The sequence below is a fragment of the Caenorhabditis remanei genome, chromosome IV (assembly GCF_010183535.1).
Source record: "Caenorhabditis remanei strain PX506 chromosome IV, whole genome shotgun sequence".
NCBI lineage: Eukaryota > Metazoa > Nematoda > Chromadorea > Rhabditida > Rhabditidae > Caenorhabditis > Caenorhabditis remanei.
In genome coordinates, this window is record NC_071331.1 from 9,611,393 (window position 1) to 9,630,018 (window position 18,626).

The following is an 18,626-nucleotide window of genomic DNA, read 5'->3' on the forward strand; positions in this document are numbered from 1 at the left end:
ATTCTAGCCAGGCCCGCAGCATATTAACGAATAGACATCCAGCCCGTAGTAGGTCACGGACATAGAACTCGTCGAGATCTTTATTTTGGTATATTTTTCAGCTCATAATATTCATTTTGACGCGAATTACGAGCCGGCCCGTGTCGGCCCGTTTCGGCCCGGTTGACAAGTATGGATAAAACGTTAGAATATTTTTTCTTATTTTCACATCTCACTATCAGAATGTTTGAATTCCGGAGAAAAGTTGTTACTGTCGAAAAAATAAAGTTTCGACAAAGATTTTCAAAAAAGAATTTTGCGGGCTGGAACACGCAAGCGCATGAAGTTGTGGGCGGAGCTTAAACTGCAAGCGGCGCGGTTCTTAATTTGGAAAAAACAACTAGAATTAGAACCGCGCCGCTTAATTAAGCTTGCAGTTTAAGCTCCGCCCACAACTTCATGCGCTTGCGCTGCGCTGGAGCCCGCGAATTTTTTTTTTGAAAATCCTTGTCGAAACTTTATTTTTTTCGACAGTATTCTGAATTGCGGACTCTCAATCAAATGGGTTTTGCCAATAATTAATGTCGTAATGTCAATAAATATCAGATTTCTTTGAAACAGTACTTTCATTTTTCCATAAATTTCAATGATAACTTTCGTGAAACTAAAACCATATATTTATTTTTTCTTTATTTGAAAACGTCGACATTTTTTGAAAAAAAAAACATTATTCGAAAACTTTGAACTAAATCCGGCAATTACGGAATATAAACCATTTTTCAAATCAACGACAGGTTTCATCAAATCTGTCACTCAATTAACGCTTATTTATTATTACTGAAACATTGTTATTTATTTCCATATTTCAGAGAGTTGTGCCAGTACCAGTCAAAATGAAAAACTTGATTAAATTGTATAATGAATGTACTAAATTCCTGTGCAAATATTGTGGAGGATAACTAATAACTGAAACTGTACGCTTATCTTATATTTGTTATTTCTCAATATACTGAAAAGTACTGGGTCCTCCACGCAGCATCCTTAATAAACAGCCCAATTCAAACCTTTAGTGTGAAACAGTAAAAACAGCAATTAATTTTCAAAGTCTAATAAACCAAGTCTAATGGACTTCTGTCTTACACGTATGATTTTATTTGAGACATGAACGTAGGTTTTATAAAGAAATGACTCGATTACAGTAGGAGTGTCTCACTGATTTTAAACTTTCAGCCTCAACTGATAATGTTTTAGTCTGGAAATAAAACATTTAGCATTTTTATTGCAGTCACTGACTCTTTTAAGGCGCTTCAATCAAAAAAAATTTAAGGCGCTTCAATCAAAAACCATATTCAACATTAATTTGTGATAAAACACTTTTCTATGGACTTCAATCCAAAAATTCGTGATTCTTAATATAACCACGGGACAGGAATGCATTTGGTTTTCTCACTATACCGTGATTTAGAGACAATCATATTTTCAATACAGAACAAATATCATCTACGATAAAATATCAAGATTCGATTTCATCATCTCGTTTTGAGTTATCCTTGAAAAAGTAAAGAGAAATAGTAATCCTAATAAACGTATCAAAATGTTCTCGTGGCTGTTTTGAACTTTATTTCAGAAACAGCGCAGAATTTATAAGGTAGAAAAAATCAAACTAAAAAGAACTCATAAGAAAGGCTTTAAAGGAAAGTGAGTAGAATGGAGGAAGAACTTTACACCCTGCCTTACTAAAAAAATTTTACACCCGACAGATGACGTCACCAGGAAAACCAGTGTACCTGTAACTTTCTGTAAACAGGCCTGCAAGGCCTGCCTGTAATTCATCATACCCCTGTTCATAGTTCCCTGGTACGAAAGTACCTTTTCTGTGCAGCTGTATACCGTATACCTGTTTACCTAAAATTGAAAAATTCTCTAAATACAATCCGCTCTAATACCGTACCCCCTACCGTACACTGGTACAACTAGTTACATGTACACTTGATTAACTATGATTTTACAGAACACCTGTATACCGTACACATGTTAATAAATACTACCCTACATCTACTTATTAAAAAAAAAATGGGAATCGTTTCGTTTTGGAATAGTAGAGGAAGTCAATAGAAAATACAATATCCAGTTTTTTTGGAATTTCAATTCTAATTTTGTTGATTTTTAGATCGAAAGAAATTATCCCGTTTTTGGGAGTTTCAATTATAATATTGTTGATTTCTAACCCGGGAGGATTCAAATCCCCGTCTACTGAAGTAAACCTCAGCCCGGGTATTATAGACTACTACATCCTCTGATCGACGAGTCTATCCGGTACCGACACAGATAAGAATGGTGGGGGAAGTCAATAGAAAATAAATTATCCCGTTTTTTTGGAATTTTGGTTATAGTTTTGTTGGCCAACTATCACAGAAAAATTGGACCGTTTAATCCACGCCGACGTCATCACTAACATTGATCACGCTCAATGGGCTGCTCCAATCGTTACCGTCCGGAAGAACAATGGCTCCCTCCGCATGTGTGCTGACTTCTCCACTGCTTTAAACGATGCAATCCAGGATCACCAACATCTTTTTCCAACAGCCGAAGATATCTTTTCAAACTTGAACGGTGGGAAGTAAAAAAAACTCAGTTTTCCGAACAACTAGAAATGGAGGGTAAGAGTAAATTTTTTGATCCTCTCATTGTTTCAACCATTCCTTTCAGCTATACTTATGAAAAATGTGGTTTGTGCCTAATGAAATTATTATTTGTTTGCTCGTTTTTCTAGTAAAATTTTCAATTAAAAGTTTTTTCTGCTGTTTTTAACAATCCGTTTAATTTCAATATGTATTGGTAATTGCTCATTTAGTGCTTGATTTTCTCCTAGGCGTATTTACTACATATGTTCATATAACTAAAAATAACTACAGTAAGAAGTTTTCGCTGCGAGACATCACGGCCTCCAGCGAAGGCCCTCTCGAGAAAAAGTGATGCAAGCGCGCTCCGCGGCATTTTGGAGCGAAGCGGAAAAATTTAAATAAAAAGCATTTTCCGAATAAGTTTAAGCCTGTAAACTGGCGTTTTTCGATGGAAAAGAAAGATCTTGAACACAATTCCAGCAGCTATAAGTTAAATATAATTGTTTTGAATCGGAAATCGCAAATATTTTCGGTTTTTGACAGCTTTGAAGAGAAATAGACGCAATTCGGCCATATGTAAAGAAAAATTATGATTTTGTTTGAATACTCCGTTCAATTTCGCAGTCTGTATCAACCAATTACGAAAAATGTTCCAACAAAGGAAAGTAAAAAAATCAAAGTTTTATTGCAGAAAAAAAAGAAATAAAATTAGAGTTGTCTCCTTAGTATTCGATGTTGTTTCAATCGTTGTTCTTCGAGACGAGACGTTGAAACGCGCCGAGAACCTCTCTTGAAACAAGTTCAATCTCAACTAGAGTAACGTGTCGATCGCTATGATCATCGATAGAGTCGACGATAATCGGGAAAATCATGTCGATTTGATCAAACTTTAGTTTAGTCGATGACCAAAAAATGAATCGCGACTCGACGATAAACAAAAAGTCATGATTATCGCCTCAAAATTATCGATGACTATCGACGATGATGATCACTGGTGATTATCGATAATTTTTCGACCGGCGATTATCGATAGTCGGTCGACGATTATCGATAATCGTCGATCGTCGCGGCGATCGGCGATTATCGACGATTATCGACGATTATCGACGATAATTTAGCCGTGGCCGTGGCGGCCGCGGCCGAGAAAAACCGTCGTGCGTGAAGTCCTCTCGGAGTATTTCTTTTCAAATTAATTTTTTTTAACTTTCGTTCAATGCTTGCAATTTACCGTTTAATTCCGTTTAGTTTTCAATAAAATGGAAATTAATCGTTATTTTATTGAATTTATTGCAGAAGGAATATGTCAAAGCCGGAATACACGTCTGTCGCGTGGGAGTTTTTTCTAAAAGTCGGTGATGATTGTGTGCGGTGTAAGATTTGTAAAAAATCTCTGAAATATTGCCACTCGACCACGGGAATGATATCCCATATCAACTCGTGTCACTCGGAGGAATTGAAGAATATGGAAAAGCAGGTAGGGATGAAAAAACACTGAGAAATAATGTGATTCTGTTTTCAGAAAAAGAGCAAAAACGTGATGTCTTTTAACAATAGAAAGGAAGAACACGCTGAAGCTGACAGGAATTTAGTATTGTAAGTCCTTTATCCCTCATTTATCGAAATAAAAGTAAAATTTCAGAGCCATTTGCACTTCGACAGTTCCATTCAGGTTCGCGAAAAACCAGTATTTCATCAAATTTTGCGGAAGTCTGGATAAACAATATGAAGTGATGAGCCCAGACAAACTTCGTAGAAGAATTCACGAGAACTCCAAGTTATACATTCAAAAGACAAAAAGTGATTTGGAAAATGTGGAGGTAGAGATTTCTAATTTAAAAAAAAGACTTAACTGACCGTTTTCAGAGGTTTTTTTTGACTGTCGATGGATGGGACGGAAAGTTCGAGAACGTCAACCTCTACGCCATTTTTGTTTACTATATTGATGAGAAATTCGAACAAAAGAAAGTGGTAAGTATTGCCTTTATGAGAAAATAAATAAATAAATAACTGCAGTTTCTTGGAATTCGTCATGTGGCAGGAAAAGCCACTTCTGTAAATGTTGGCAACGTTGTCACCGATGTTTTGGAAGATTATGGAGTAGACAGTTCGAAGCTTATCGGAGCGATTTGTGATGCCGGTTCCAACTTACGCAGTTTTTTGAATAAAAACATGCTTTATCAGTAAGTGACGTCTTTTAAGAGCAAAAGTCAAAGTATAATTGCAGTCTACACTGCGCTGCTCATGTTTTAGCTTTGATTTTAAAAGAAGTGTCCGAGGTTCCGTCGGTTACACTGATTTTGAAGAAAGTTTATTCACTCGCATCTCATCTGTCGCGGTCAAAAGTGGACAGATCAATATTTAGACAGTAAGTCATAATATGTTCTAGCTCGCTATCACCACCCATGTTCAGAAGATCAACTGCTCTAAAAACTTTTGGACCAATTCCGTTGCCATTCAGTCCTACAAGATGGGGAGGCTGCGCAATACTCGCAGCTTCCTTTCTTAATCACGTAAGTGCGTAGCCCCAAACAGTTCGTAACCCACCATTTTCAGTATCAAAGTATTTTCTCGTTGTCGAAATTTCAAGAATATTTGTTGAGTGAAGAGGAAAAAGTGAAACTGGAATATTTCGTCGAGTTGACATCTCCCTTCGTCGACGCAGTGTCTGAGGTTTCTTTGATATGAGAAATTGCTTATGTTCTATATACGATCTTTCAGGCTGAAAAAGATAACAACTTCTGTTCCGAAATCATTCCTCAATTTGCAAATCTTTTAGAATTTGTTTCTTCTCATAATCAGATGAAACACATTGTTCGAGTTATCACTAATGAAACTCAAAAGAGGTAACTCATTTATTGATGTTACGCATGATTGGAATTATGAAATTTTCAGATTTGATGCTTACATGTCGAACGATATTGCATTGATCTCCACTTTTATCGACCCGCGTTTCGGATACTTCGACGGAATTATGCATAACAGAAAATGGCAAGAAATTGAAGAAACCGTGATTGATTATTGTGGTAGGTTTCATTGAAATGATATTAATCAAAAATGTGTGTATTTCAGATAGTTTGAAAATTCTAAATTCAAACGGTTCACTCAATTCCGATGGTTCTCCTCAGAAACGCTCGAAAGTATCTCAAAGTGGACTCAGTCGATTTATGGAGGCAAAAAGTTTGTCCTCATCTATGGATGATACTAAGGTAATTGTTCCAGGGAATTATCTAATTAGAAGTTAATTTTGCAGGCAGAAGTTGTTGCTTACGAAGCATATATAAGAAAATCGAGACCTCCCTATTCCAGTTCCCCTCTTGATTTCTGGAAATGTAATGAATTTCAATTTCCAAAACTGGCTCGATTGGCTCGACACATTCTCTGCGTCCCTCAATCTTCAGCTGCTGTTGAAAGACTGTTCAGGTTTGCTTTCTATATTCTGACTTGTTTTCAAACTATTTTTTTCAGTAGATGTGGAGAAATCGTTTCGTCGTCTCGAAGAAATCGCCTATCATCACAAACAATGCATGAAATTTTAATCAACGCTTCTTTGGGCATATTAAAGTTCGTTCGTATTCTTATTCATTGAAAATTATTAACTTTCAGAGAAAAAGAAACCGAGTACATTGAGTGTGATGATGATGACGATGAGACAGAGCAGAATGGTGAGCAAATCAAATTAGATCTTCTTCCGCTTTGCACTTGTAATCCTTCCAACGACAGTCGTCGCAGCCGTAGCACCCCTACTCGACGTCGATCGATACAATATTAACTTTTCCATTCCGTCTCATTCTTCTGGTGTTCTTTCTCATCTTCTTCTGTTATTTTTCTATGTTTTTTTGTTGTTTTTCTCGAATTATAGTTAGCATTCCATTTGTCTGATTCAGAAAATAAAATTAGTCGTAATTCACCAATTTGTTTCTGTTCATTTTGTCATCATTAACGATTAATTTCCATTTTATTGAAAACTAAACGGAATTAAACGGTAAATTGCAAGCATTGAACGAAAGTTGAAAAAAATTAATTTGAAAAGAAATACTCCGAGAGGACTTCACGCACGACGGTTTTTCTCGGCCGCGGCCGCCACGGCCACGGCTAAATTATCGTCGATAATCGTCGATAATCGTCGATAATCGCCGATCGCCGCGACGATCGACGATTATCGATAATCGTCGACCGACTATCGATAATCGCCGGTCGAAAAATTATCGATAATCACCAGTGATCATCATCGTCGATAGTCATCGATAATTTTGAGGCGATAATCATGACTTTTTGTTTATCGTCGAGTCGCGATTCATTTTTTGGTCATCGACTCGACCACCTATCGACTGTGATCTATCAATTTTCGATTCAAAAATCATCGAAAATTTGATCGACACGTTACTCTAATCTCAACTACGATAAAGGGACGAACGGAAAGACACATAAAGGAAAAATGGACCTGTCGGAGAAAATATGAAGAGTCCATCAAAAATTGGGCATCTTGTGTAGTTGACAAGATCGAAGTAGGCAGATGACCGTGGAGTTTTCTACAAAAATGCTTTTTTTTCACTAAATAAAATTGAAAAACAAGAAAAAACAATTTATTTAGCAAAAAATCGTATGTTTGTCTTTGTTTCTTACCTTTTAATGCTTTTTTAGCCATCGTGGTAGTCGCTATTGCACGTTTTTTCGGGTTGAATGTACTTTTTTCTGTAAAATTTTGATGTTTTGGCCCGTATATCGAAGAATTATCTGAAAATCATAGCGGAAAGAAGAAAAATAGAAATAGTTATCCCAGAAAATCATTATTTTAACAAAAAAAAGTGAAAAAAGTTGCATTAAAACACAAAATTCACTGCTAAAACGATGAGAAAATAAAAAAATTGCTGCTGAAAAAGCTGAAAACGCAAACGCGCTCCACTGAAAAATGGCGTTTCCCGCTTCTTTTTTTTGAATCGAGAGGGCCTTCGCTGGAGGCCGTGGAGACAGATTCGAACAATTAAATGCGCTTTTAATCCGACCCGGCGACAGACTGTGAATTTATAATAGATTGGGAGGATTCAATCCCGCGTCTCTGTGAGTAAACCCACAGCCCATAGGTAAGACTACTCGCAGCGTAACTGACCGAGTCTTACGGGACCCGACACAAGAAAGAATGGTGGGGGAAGTCAATAAAAAAGAAATAATTATGTTTTTTTTAACCTTTTTTTTGAAATTTCTGATTTAATCTAGATCGGGAGGAAGGGCCCACTGCTACTCACGTTATTCCTTTTTCCATTCCATTTGTTGAACCGTTGTTGTGTTGCAGCCGTCTACAGTTCTGGGGGCGTTGTGGTGCTTCTCGACTGAAAAAGAAAATATTCGGTTTGTGAATTTTATAAGCTCGCATGAAGAGGTAACTTGAGAGAGAAAGTAGAAGGATACAGTAAACAGAGGTAGATCGAATGCACCATAGAAACAGGGGCGCCCAAAAAGAGAGGACTGCTCTGTGCCGGAGTGAAAGGGATAACTGACTGTAGTCCATCAGTAAGACCTTATTAAGGTAGGGGGCGTGGCCTGTTTGCCATCATCTATTAGATTTCACATGGAGATAAGTGAAGAACAATAAAAATACGGGCTGTCTTGTTTATTATTAATCCCACGTTCACACCTGTCTGTATTAGTTTTGTTTTTTCTCGATCGACATTTCATCTATTTGATTTCCCAGGAAGATAAGTGACAAGTGCGAGTGTCTGCGGCAGAGAGTAACAAGATGAACATAGGCCGATTTCTTCACATTCAAAATTAATATGCCATCATGATCCAAGTTCACACCTCTTGTGAGCTGTGGTATTTTTTCTCCAGCTTATCTTACTGAGGGTCAATAACATCTATATACTGATCGACCATAACGAATTCTCATTATGCCGACAAGGTGCAAACGTGGAGATCAATAATTACAAATGTGAGAATGCCGGCCTGTGCTCTTATTGTTGTTCTCTGCCACAAACACTCCCATCTGTCACTTATCATCCTGGGAAATCTAATAGAAGTTGACAATAAGACCACGCCCCCCCCCCCCCCAACCTTAATGAGGTCTAACTGATGGAATACAGTCAGTTATCCCTTTCACTCGGCCACATAGCAGTCCTCTCTTTTTGGGCTCTTCCAGTTTTTATTCCATTCGATCTACCTGTGGTCCCTATGTACCTTTTGATTTCTCTCTCATGATACCTCTTCATGCGAGCTTATCAAATTCACAAATTTTTATTTTATTTTCCAGTCGAGAAGCACAACAACGCTCCCAGAACAGTGTTTTGTCCCAAAGCTTACAACGATCCACAACAGTACACGGCAGCAACACATGGTTCAACAAAAGGGATGAAGACGAAACAAACGTGAGTTAACCATGAATCCTCCCGATCTAGATTAAATCAGTAATTTCAAAAAAAAAAAGGTTTAAAAAAACATAATTATTTATTTTCAATTGACTTCCCCCACCATTCTTTCTTGTGTCGGGTCCCGTAAGACTCGGTCAGTTACGCTGCGAGTAGTCTTACCTATGGGCTGTGGGTTTACTCACAGAAACGCGGGATTGAATCCTCCCGATCTAGATTAAATCAGAAATTTCGAAAAAAGGTTAAAAACAGAATTATTTCTTTTCAATTGACTTCCCCCACCATTCTTCCTTGTGTCGAGTCCAGATAGGAAAAACCAAATCCAACATACTATGAACCCATTCCAAAAACCCTAAATCCCGAACACAATCCCCCTCCCTTTCTGTCCATTCTCCCAAAACTTGACCACTCCTCCCTCCCCCTTTTCTTCCCAACAAAAACTACACAATGGCATCAAAATATCTTATTTTTAGCCCCGTCTCCTCCTTCTTTTGACTCCGATTGTTCTCTGTCTTCTTCTTTTCTTTTCTCTTGGCTCTTAGGCTCCCTTGGATACGCTTCCGTGCGTTTTGTTCCTCCCGTTTTCCAGAATGTATTTTACACATTTTGCAGTACAAACACATATTTCGGTTTCACATTTTTCTGAAATTTTGTACTTTTCTGATTCTTCTGATGAAGAACGTATTGCAAAAACTGGTTCAGAGAGCGAAACAGAGAAAAAATGACACCCGCAGAAAAAAAAATTGTTTCCTGATGAATATGCGGAGACTTCTCCCATGAGATTTCATCTCCATACGAACTTTTTTTTGACTTCCCCGTTCCAAAAAATTATTGTAAATGTAAAAACGGAGTAATGGTTTGATATAGCCACATTGAAACATAGATATTTTGACATTTTGAAAATTTTCGAATATGTAGATATGAAAACGTGCAATTTCGAAAGCAAGTACTAACTAAATAACTAAATGCCTGTAAGTAATTTATACTGATTATGCAACCGAATATTTTTTACTGCAGCAGGTATTTTATGTTAACGAAAATAATTTACGGTCGTTTGATATCTCCTCTAGGTTATTAAGTTCTGAGCCCAACACCAGAAAACAGTTATCTTCCGTTTTAAAGAGAAGTTTACTCGAATATTTTCAAGTAAAATTTCAATTCATCGAATAGTCTACCGAAACGAAAAAAAAAGTTTGACGGGTCTTAACTCGGGTCACGTGAGCATTTAGCAGATTTTTATTGCAATTTTCGAATCCTCAAGGTACAAATTACCTGCGGTCAAATTTATAGAAAAAGTTCAACTCGGTCCGTCATATATCCTTGTGAGACTCTCATATTGTTCGTTTGTGTTATATCCGTGAAGATATATAAACCAGGCATAGCACCCTAGTTCACGTGCTCTACTTATTGAACTTGTTATTTCCTATGGAAATGAGTTTGTAAATAAACCTGTTCTAAATAACTCGCTTACGGCTCGATCGCACAAACGTAACAATTGGCGATCAGGATCTGAACAACGAACCGACGCCCGGGGGCTTGGCATGTCGGACGGGACCGTTGGCTGGTGCGCCTTGAAGAAGGAAGAGGCAAAGAGATCCCGATAGACAACATCGTTAAAAAAAGAGAAGCGGTAAGAAGAGTAGGAGAGCGAGGAGCTCGGGATCATCGGATCACCCAGAAGAAAGAAACTGTAGAAGAAGTAGCAGTAGAAGTAGAAGTAGAAGAACCAGCAGCAGCGCCGAGTGAAGATGGATCGAGGTACTCGTGCACCGATTTCAAATGGCAGATTTCGTGTGGAAGCTGAGAGATGCATATGGAAATGTCATCTGCTGAAGATCGTTGGCCGATGATCAGAGGATCGAAGCAATGATGCGGACATAGGTCCCGAAGAAGAAAAGCTGTGGAGTCTGGGCAGCGGCTGTCGTGGAAGAATCGAAGATTCAAGACAGTAGACAAAATGTACTTTCATTGAAGAAAGGGAGGTGTTGTGGCGTGAACTAGCAATGGCCTAGCCTAGTGAACGTCTAACCCGGAGGTCACACGTGGCAAGAAGATCTGCCTATATAAAATGAAGAGAACTCTTAGTTATTGATTCTCACCATGTAATAAATGGTTTTATAAGTCCCTTCTCCCGCCACCAGAAGACATAACAGTTTATTTCGAGGATTTCGAATAGCAGTAGTCTGAAACTGAAATGCTTTACTTTTTCTGTTTTTTTTAAATTTAGCCTGACTAGTTAGCTACAGACTCTTATCCGAAGATTTCTCTAAACCTAGAAATTTTCACTCAGTAACTAAATAACTAAATTCCTTCCCTGTAATGAGAATGAGTTACCTTTCAATTCTCCATTCATCAGAGTAGCTTAAAAATCGTAGTTATACTAATTATGCAACCGAACATTTTTTACTGTTGCAGGTATTTGATGTTAACAAATACACAGATATACGGTTGGTATTTCCTTCCACTCTTCTAATATGTATTTCCTTCCATTGACAATGAACACAGCTCAAAAGAACAGTTGTCTTCCGTTTTAAAGAGAATTTTGTTCGAATATTTGAGTTCAATGCTTTTGTTTCTTAAAAGTAGTTCTTGTTCAATTATCTCACATCAACGATTTATCTCACATCATAACACCGATTATATATTAAGAGCTCCGTGAAACAGTAGCCGACACCAAGGAAACACTGAGAACCAAAAAACTGAAGAGACGTTCGAGCAAATTACCAAAGTTCTAGAAAGGACGACCTGTGCATATAAATGAATACATATGAAACCAACGACATATGAATATTAAATTCTCATAACTTGAACCATTTTGAAATAATAATGCAACTGATGTTTTGCGAAATCTTGCTAGTCCGATTCATTTTTAGAAAATATTTTCTATCTAATATTTATGCTGTTTCATGGTAGTTAATTTTTCTTTTATCAGATGTACTTCATGTCAGTTTAATATAATCCAGCTGTATTCTGTTTTAAAGTTGTGCTGAATCCGAATATTTTCGAAATTAATTCCGGATGGATTCATTATCAAAACTCTCTTGTGTTTTAAAACTTTTGAGTGAAATTTTGTGAAATGATGATATTCCAATTTTAAAAATCACATTATCTTAATCCGCCTACTGTTTCACTGTTTTTATTAATTTTCAATGATCTTTCATTATTTCAGTTCACTCATAATTTTAACAATAGCTACAAAAAAGGAAAGGAGCTGAATCAGGGGGGAATAGCGAGCGGGTTTCTGATTGTGAGGGTAAGACAGAACACCAATCCCTTCCTTCCAAATGAATATATCTCTCAAAATGATCATCTTGTCCTTCTAACAAGAGAAGTCTTTTGAGACGCCACTTTCAAACGACCTATAAACTTGGTTATTGGTATTTTCGACCATGGGGAGTCCATTTCTGAAATCAAAATTTGTTAAATGTCTCTGAGAGCCGAGTTATGAACTCTGAAACTTTTCATATGAAATTCCAAATCGACAAGTAGTATACACAAGATTTTCTCATTTTTACATCCTACAAGCACAGCAGAGATGCGCGGAAGTGATTTTTTCAAAAACGGAAGTCGGAAGTCGGAAGTCGGAAGTAAAATTCCAAATCCGGAAGTCGGAAGTCGGAAGTCGGAAGTCGGAATTCCGCGCAACTCTGAAGCACAGGTACCGCTGGGGAACACAAATGGAACCGCGGTGGGCCGTATATGCGATCGGTTTGGAATTCCATGTGAAAAATCTTACCCATATGTAAAATTTCAGAGCTCGTAACACGGCTCACAGAGACATTTAGCAGAATTTAAAATCTGAAATGGACTACCCGGGGTCGAAAATACCTATAATCAAATTTATAGGTCGTTTGAAAGTGGCGTCTCCAAAGATGTCCCTTCTAAGATACGCCCCATTTACTACGGTATTTGAGTCGTAAGAAAGTGAGAAAGATAATGATTTTCAGTGTACGACATACTCCTTAATTATTTTCTTTGAATATCCTTGTCGCGTTTATATAACGCCGAATTAACGAAACACCGACAACGGTCAAAATATAAGGCACAATAGAGAAACTAAAAAAAATGTTTTTTTTTTCGTTTCCAAGTTTGCCAAGAAAACAGATTGAAACTTTTAAAAAATTGATCTGAAAACAATTCTGTTATTGATACTGTAAAAAAAATTAAGTGACCTAAGATTTTCAACAAAAAAAATTTCGCGGGCTGAAACGTGCACCACAACTCTCAGGCTTACGCGTTTCAGCCCGCGAAATTTTTTTTGAACATCCTTGATTTCCTTTTCTCTATTCCATCCAACCCCACTCATTTTCCACACTGACCACCAGCTGCCCTTCCAAAATGCTCTCTCTACCAATACCGTCTGCGTCTCTTCATCTCCCCCACTATTTCTCTCAATTGCTCTACCAGCCTGGGTGTCAATGTCTGAGTGGACCCAGAGCCCTGGAGACGGCTTATTTCAATCGGAGGGGCTGAGAGAGAGAGAGAGAGTGTGTTATCTCTCTCCCTCTGAAGAAATATCATGTAGATCATGGAGACACAGACACTTTGTTTCACTAATACCTTACGTCTTATCAGTTGGAACACTTCTACAGTTGTGTTCTCACTTTTCTCATATTTTGACATTTGCTCAAGAAATGTAAATTAAAATTTCTATTTAAAAAAAAAGAAAAGAAAGAGATATCTGAAACCGATTTTTTTTTCAATTCATGTTCTTCTAGCAATTATTTTCCCATTCTCCGCCGTTTCAAAACCTTATTAAACCTATTTTTTTGTGACTCAGCTTGATTATTCGAATGCATTACCATTCATATTTATCTGTCGCAAAACTCAAACGTTTCATAGTTGTTCTCACTTGGCATAAATTTTTATTTGTAGTTTTTGAAAAAGTAACAAATTTGTAGTGGTACCAGTAAATTCTAAAACTTTTTTTGAAAATATGAACTAACTAAAACTGATTTTCTATGTTTATTTTCGCCCAGCTTTTTATAGTTTTCTTAAATTTGCTCAATTTTTGATTTACTGGTTTCTCATCATTACACCCAAATAATCCAGTGCATCTTTTTTTTTTTTAGTTTCTAAAATTCTGTAAAACTGAAAGAATCAGTTTTCTATTTTACCTATTCTTATACATAAACTTTATGAAACACCTTTCTTTCTCATAATTAATTATTGTCGTTGTCGAGAACTGCTTCTGTTTCTTCAATTCTTTAAAAACGGACCGTAAGAATTAGAATTGCTAAATTCCTCCAATAACGTTCTGGATTACTGTCAATTTTCTTCCCAACTTCCTAAATGTCACCTAATCACACATTAAACCATAAATATTACTCTGCTTTTTGTTTAATTCTGTTTCAAATTCTTTATTTTCCGTCATTACAAAATAAGAAAACACTTCCTTGAATTTTTTCAAATTTTTCAAAACGATCTCAACGCTTGAAGTCTACCCAAAAGTCGGTATATTCCCTTTCATCAGTTATGTTCAAATCATGAATGCTAATTTTGAAAAAGAAAACTTGATGACTCCATTTGAGAAGGCAGTTCTCAGATCGTTTCTGTTTCAAATGTTCCATATCCGTAGAGAATTAATTTCAAGAAATTCCGGTGAATACAAATAAATCTACTCCTTTATTTATTTATTTATTGACTGGGTATAAATCAAGAAATTTAAAACAGGAGACCGGGTCATGCCCCTCACGAGGCTATAGACCTGGTAGGAGGGCGAAATAAGAGGAAAGCAAGCTAATAAGTCCGAAGGTATGGGGAAAAATGGGGGGAACGAGAATTAATTGACATGAGGAGAGAAGATATGAATGAAATGGCTGAAGTAACCGAAAAGGGGGAGAGGGGGCAAGGTAAAGAGCAAATTCACAGGGGGGAGATCATAGTCTATTAATTGAATTATTGAGTAGGGAGACAAATTTACCGGGGGGAAGGAAGTCATGGGTATTACATATGATAGAATTCCATATGGGAATTGTAGTAGAGAAGAAGTCATTAACGTCAGGCCTAACACAAATTAAAGTCATGGGTCGTCTAGCCGAATTGGACAGTCTGACATACGATTGGATATTTGGAAAATACGCTGCGCCGCATATAAATTTATAAAGTAAGATTAATTGTGATTTAAGTCTGCGATGGCGGGCTGAGTAAATATCGAGAATTTCGAGACGGTCGAGGTAAGAAGAATAAGGAATGTTGCATCGTTGTAGAACTTTTCTAGTGAATAATCTGAGTGGTTTTTCAAGTTTTTGAGAAAGAATGCTAGAAGGTGTAGGAGAGTAAACAACAGAGCAATATTCAAGCAAGGGAAGAACATAGGTGTTGAAAAGATGTCTGTAGAGTGATATAGATCTAGACTTGAAGGCTTTGAGCAGTTGATTACAGCGGAGTAAAGCTAACGAGGATAATTTGGAAATGTGAAGGACGAATTTGAGATCTGAGTCGGTTAATAGACCTAGATCCCGTACTACTGTAGATTCGGAGATGGGGATGGAGTCTACATGAAATGGGTGACGAGAGTTTTCGGGACCTAGCCTAAGAAGAGAGGTTTTGGTGTGGGCTAATGGGAGAGCGTTGGCGGAGGCCCATTCGGATACTAGGTTTATACCGTGTTGGAGGAGAACTGGGTCGTGGGAATACAGTTTAATATCATCAGCAAAAGCGGCAAAATGAATGTTTGGCGGGAGTTTCAGGAGTAGGTCGTTTATGTAGATTAGGAATAAAAGGGGACCTGATACAGTTCCTTGCGGAACACCCGAAGGAATAGGAGAAATTTTATTGTCTAGGGATCCGTTAACCATGACTGAGAAGGTGCGTTCTTTGAGGAAAGCTTCGAACCAGGAGATGTAAGGGTTTGGCAGACCAAAGTTAGCAAGTTTTTTGATCAAAATAATGTGATCTACCTTATCAAATGCTTTCCTAAAGTCAAAGAAGACAACGTCTAGAGAATGGTGACTTTTCAGGATTCTTTTATAGTTTGCGGTAGAGTAGACCAGAGAACTAGGGCAGGAACGGCGAGCAAGAAATCCGTGCTGGTGGATGGAGAATCGGTGACCTAGGTCCGTTCTAATTTGACGGCAAAGAATTCTTTCAAAAATGCGGGCGAATGAATCGGTGAGCGTGATGGGGCGATAGTTTTGCGGGGGATGAGGGGTTCCCTTTTTTGAAAACTGGGATGATAGTCCCATGTTTCCAAGCGCTGGGGACAACAGAGGACTCGAGGGATTCAGAATAAATGATGGAGAGAGGTAGGGCAAGGCTAGTGGCGCAGTTTTTGATTATAAAGTAATTGGCTAAGTGAAGGGAGAACCCACATTTTGGAGGAATTTTGGAGATGACTTGCTCAATTACCCAAGGGGAAAAAGTGTCTCTGGAAGACTGCGGGTGGGCGGAAGGAGAGGGGTTATTCGGGACCGAGGAAGGTGGAGTGTGGGTGCTAGTGCTGTAGTTGGAGAGGAATTCGTCAGCAAATATGGCTGCTTTGGAGGAATCTGAAGTAATAAGGTCTGAGCCAAAGGATAGATGGGGAATTGTAGACCTACATTTGAGCCGTTTATTGATTAAAGCAAGCGCTGATCTACTGTGGATAGTGGATAATATATGTTTTTCCCGGCGGAATAATTGTTTTTTGATGTCATGCTGAATTTTTTTTAAGCGAGTTTGAAATTCACGCATTAAATCGGGCGCGGGAGTGGGTGACTTAAGGGCTTTGGAGTAGGAGGAGCGAACACGCTTGAGCTGTCTGGCTAGATTAGATGGACCACGGTGTTTGGTGGGAAGTATAGAGGGAGTGTGGGATCGAATTAAACTAGAAAGAATAGAAATGAATTTATTGTACTTATCAGAAGAAGATGGGAGGGTACTAAGAACTATGTCCCAGTCGGTGGAGGCAAGCGCAGCGTTTAAGGCACTAAAGTTACATTTTCGGAAGTTTAGGCGGTTGGTGGGTTTATGCGCTTGGGGGGTGCCGATAGTATTAACATAAGGCGGGCTGAAAACACAGTGGATAGATAGATGATCGGAATTCAGGAGAGGTGGGATTCTTTCAAGTTTGTAGATAGGAACGTCGGGAGAAGAGATGATGAGGTCCAGGATATTCGAGGAGGTTGCACCGAGTCTAGTGGGAAAAGTGATGTGTTGGGTAAGCCCACGCGAATTCAGGAAACTTTGGAACTTATGGAGAGAAGGAGGGTTAAGTCCCCATGAGATTTCGGGAAAATTGAAGTCTCCCATGAGGAGACAAGAGTCAAGGGGGAGAACTACGTTGAGATGATTCATGAGAGCTTCAGATTCAGAGACATGAATGTCTGGAGGTCTATAGACAGTGCAAAGGGTAAAAGGAGCAAATTTGCCAGAAAAAGAGTCAGAAGGAGCAATCATGCAAGCTAGTATTTCGGATTTGTGGAGGGGGTAGTGGAATGAATTATTGATTTCTATTGGTGATACGGTAATGATGCTTTTGGAGAGTAAGGCGACTCCACCCCCTCTAGATTTATGATGGACGGTGGGATCTCGATCAAACCTTGTGATGTTTATATCAGGAGAAGAGAAAAGAGATGAAGGTACTGATTGATCAAGAAAGGTTTCAGTAAGTATTAGAAGGTGGTGTTCAGAAGATCGAAAGAAATCAATAATTAAGGAAATTTTGGAAAGGCTGGCGACGCTGCGTACGTTAGAGAGAACTATGTCGATTTGTATGTCAGACTGGTCAATGTGGCTAGCCGGAGAAGAAGAAGAAAAGTCGGAAATATTGGAAGGAGGAAGTGGTAAAAAAGAATTAGAGCGAGAAGTTAGAAGAGATGGAAATTGGCAAGAGGGTTGACAGGCGATTAGAGAAAAGGGCGAGGATTTTTGTTGAGTTTATACTCAATGTCGACCATGATGAACTTGGATGATTTTTCTTTCAAGTTGTTGTCGTAGACAAACTTGCGAGACTCGTACAATTTCTTCAGTTCCTCTCTCGTAAGATCTCTTCTAGCTCTTGGTCGGCTCTGGATAGAAGAGAGTGACGGATCCGCGTTCTTGGCTTTGAAAAATCCATTCAGAAATTTATCTCTGTCAGAATTCGATGCAAACTGCAACTTGAGAGGCCGACATGCCGTTTTAGACGGATGGCGGTGGGCTTGAGATGGAGATGGCAGTCCGTGCTTTGCGCTGAATGTTGAGAAGAATTCCAAGTCACGTTTCTCTTGTTCCGGATCGTCCTTTGAGTCCGGGAATCTCTCGATGACGGCGCGGGTCGCTTTGTCCAGCATTTTGGCTGCTTCTTGCGCAATGGAAAGCGTAGAGAGCGGCTTTGGCAGGTTTTTAGAAGAGATTTCGGCATAACTTGTTGGACGGCTCTCATCGCCATTCGCGGAGGGAAAAGAGAAGACGTCGTTGTTTGAATGGCAGAAGACAGGTTCCCCGATAGCTGGGGGGTCCTGCGCCATAGGGCAGGCACTAGAGAGACGTTCACTTACTTTAGTGGAGCAGGTTTCCATGAGACACGCTTGAAGTTCATTGACTTGACGAGTCAACTTGAGGACATGGTCATACAGGGCACGATAGTCCTCATAGGCAACAAATTTGGGCGGGGCGTCTTTCGAATCCGTTTCTGTGAGAGCCCGTTTGACACGGGGTCCCCTACCATTCAGCATGATCAAATTCGGAATAAATATTTGGC

The 18,626-nt window shown here is 38.6% G+C and overlaps 2 protein-coding genes across 2 annotated transcripts; one reads left to right on the forward strand and one right to left on the reverse strand.

Moving 5' to 3' along the window:
• Nucleotides 1–4,020: 4,020 nt before the first annotated feature.
• On the forward strand, nucleotides 4,021–6,372 carry GCK72_013064 (uncharacterized protein; the record flags this gene model as incomplete). The annotated part of the gene is made up of 14 exons (XM_003110132.2): nucleotides 4,021–4,077; nucleotides 4,123–4,196; nucleotides 4,243–4,420; nucleotides 4,467–4,571; nucleotides 4,617–4,783; nucleotides 4,828–4,968; nucleotides 5,014–5,113; nucleotides 5,157–5,273; nucleotides 5,322–5,446; nucleotides 5,496–5,626; nucleotides 5,673–5,809; nucleotides 5,854–6,023; nucleotides 6,069–6,164; nucleotides 6,207–6,372. 14 exons carry the CDS (start codon nucleotides 4,021–4,023, stop codon nucleotides 6,370–6,372), a joined length of 1,764 nt encoding a protein of 587 aa, XP_003110180.2.
• An 11,418-nt stretch (nucleotides 6,373–17,790) lies between these two features.
• Nucleotides 17,791–18,600, reverse strand: GCK72_013065 (uncharacterized protein; the record flags this gene model as incomplete). Its single annotated transcript, XM_053729618.1, has 1 exon — nucleotides 17,791–18,600. The coding sequence occupies one exon, from the start codon at nucleotides 18,598–18,600 to the stop codon at nucleotides 17,791–17,793; it is 810 nt and encodes a 269-aa protein (XP_053584390.1).
• Between the last annotated feature and the right edge of the window lie 26 nt (nucleotides 18,601–18,626).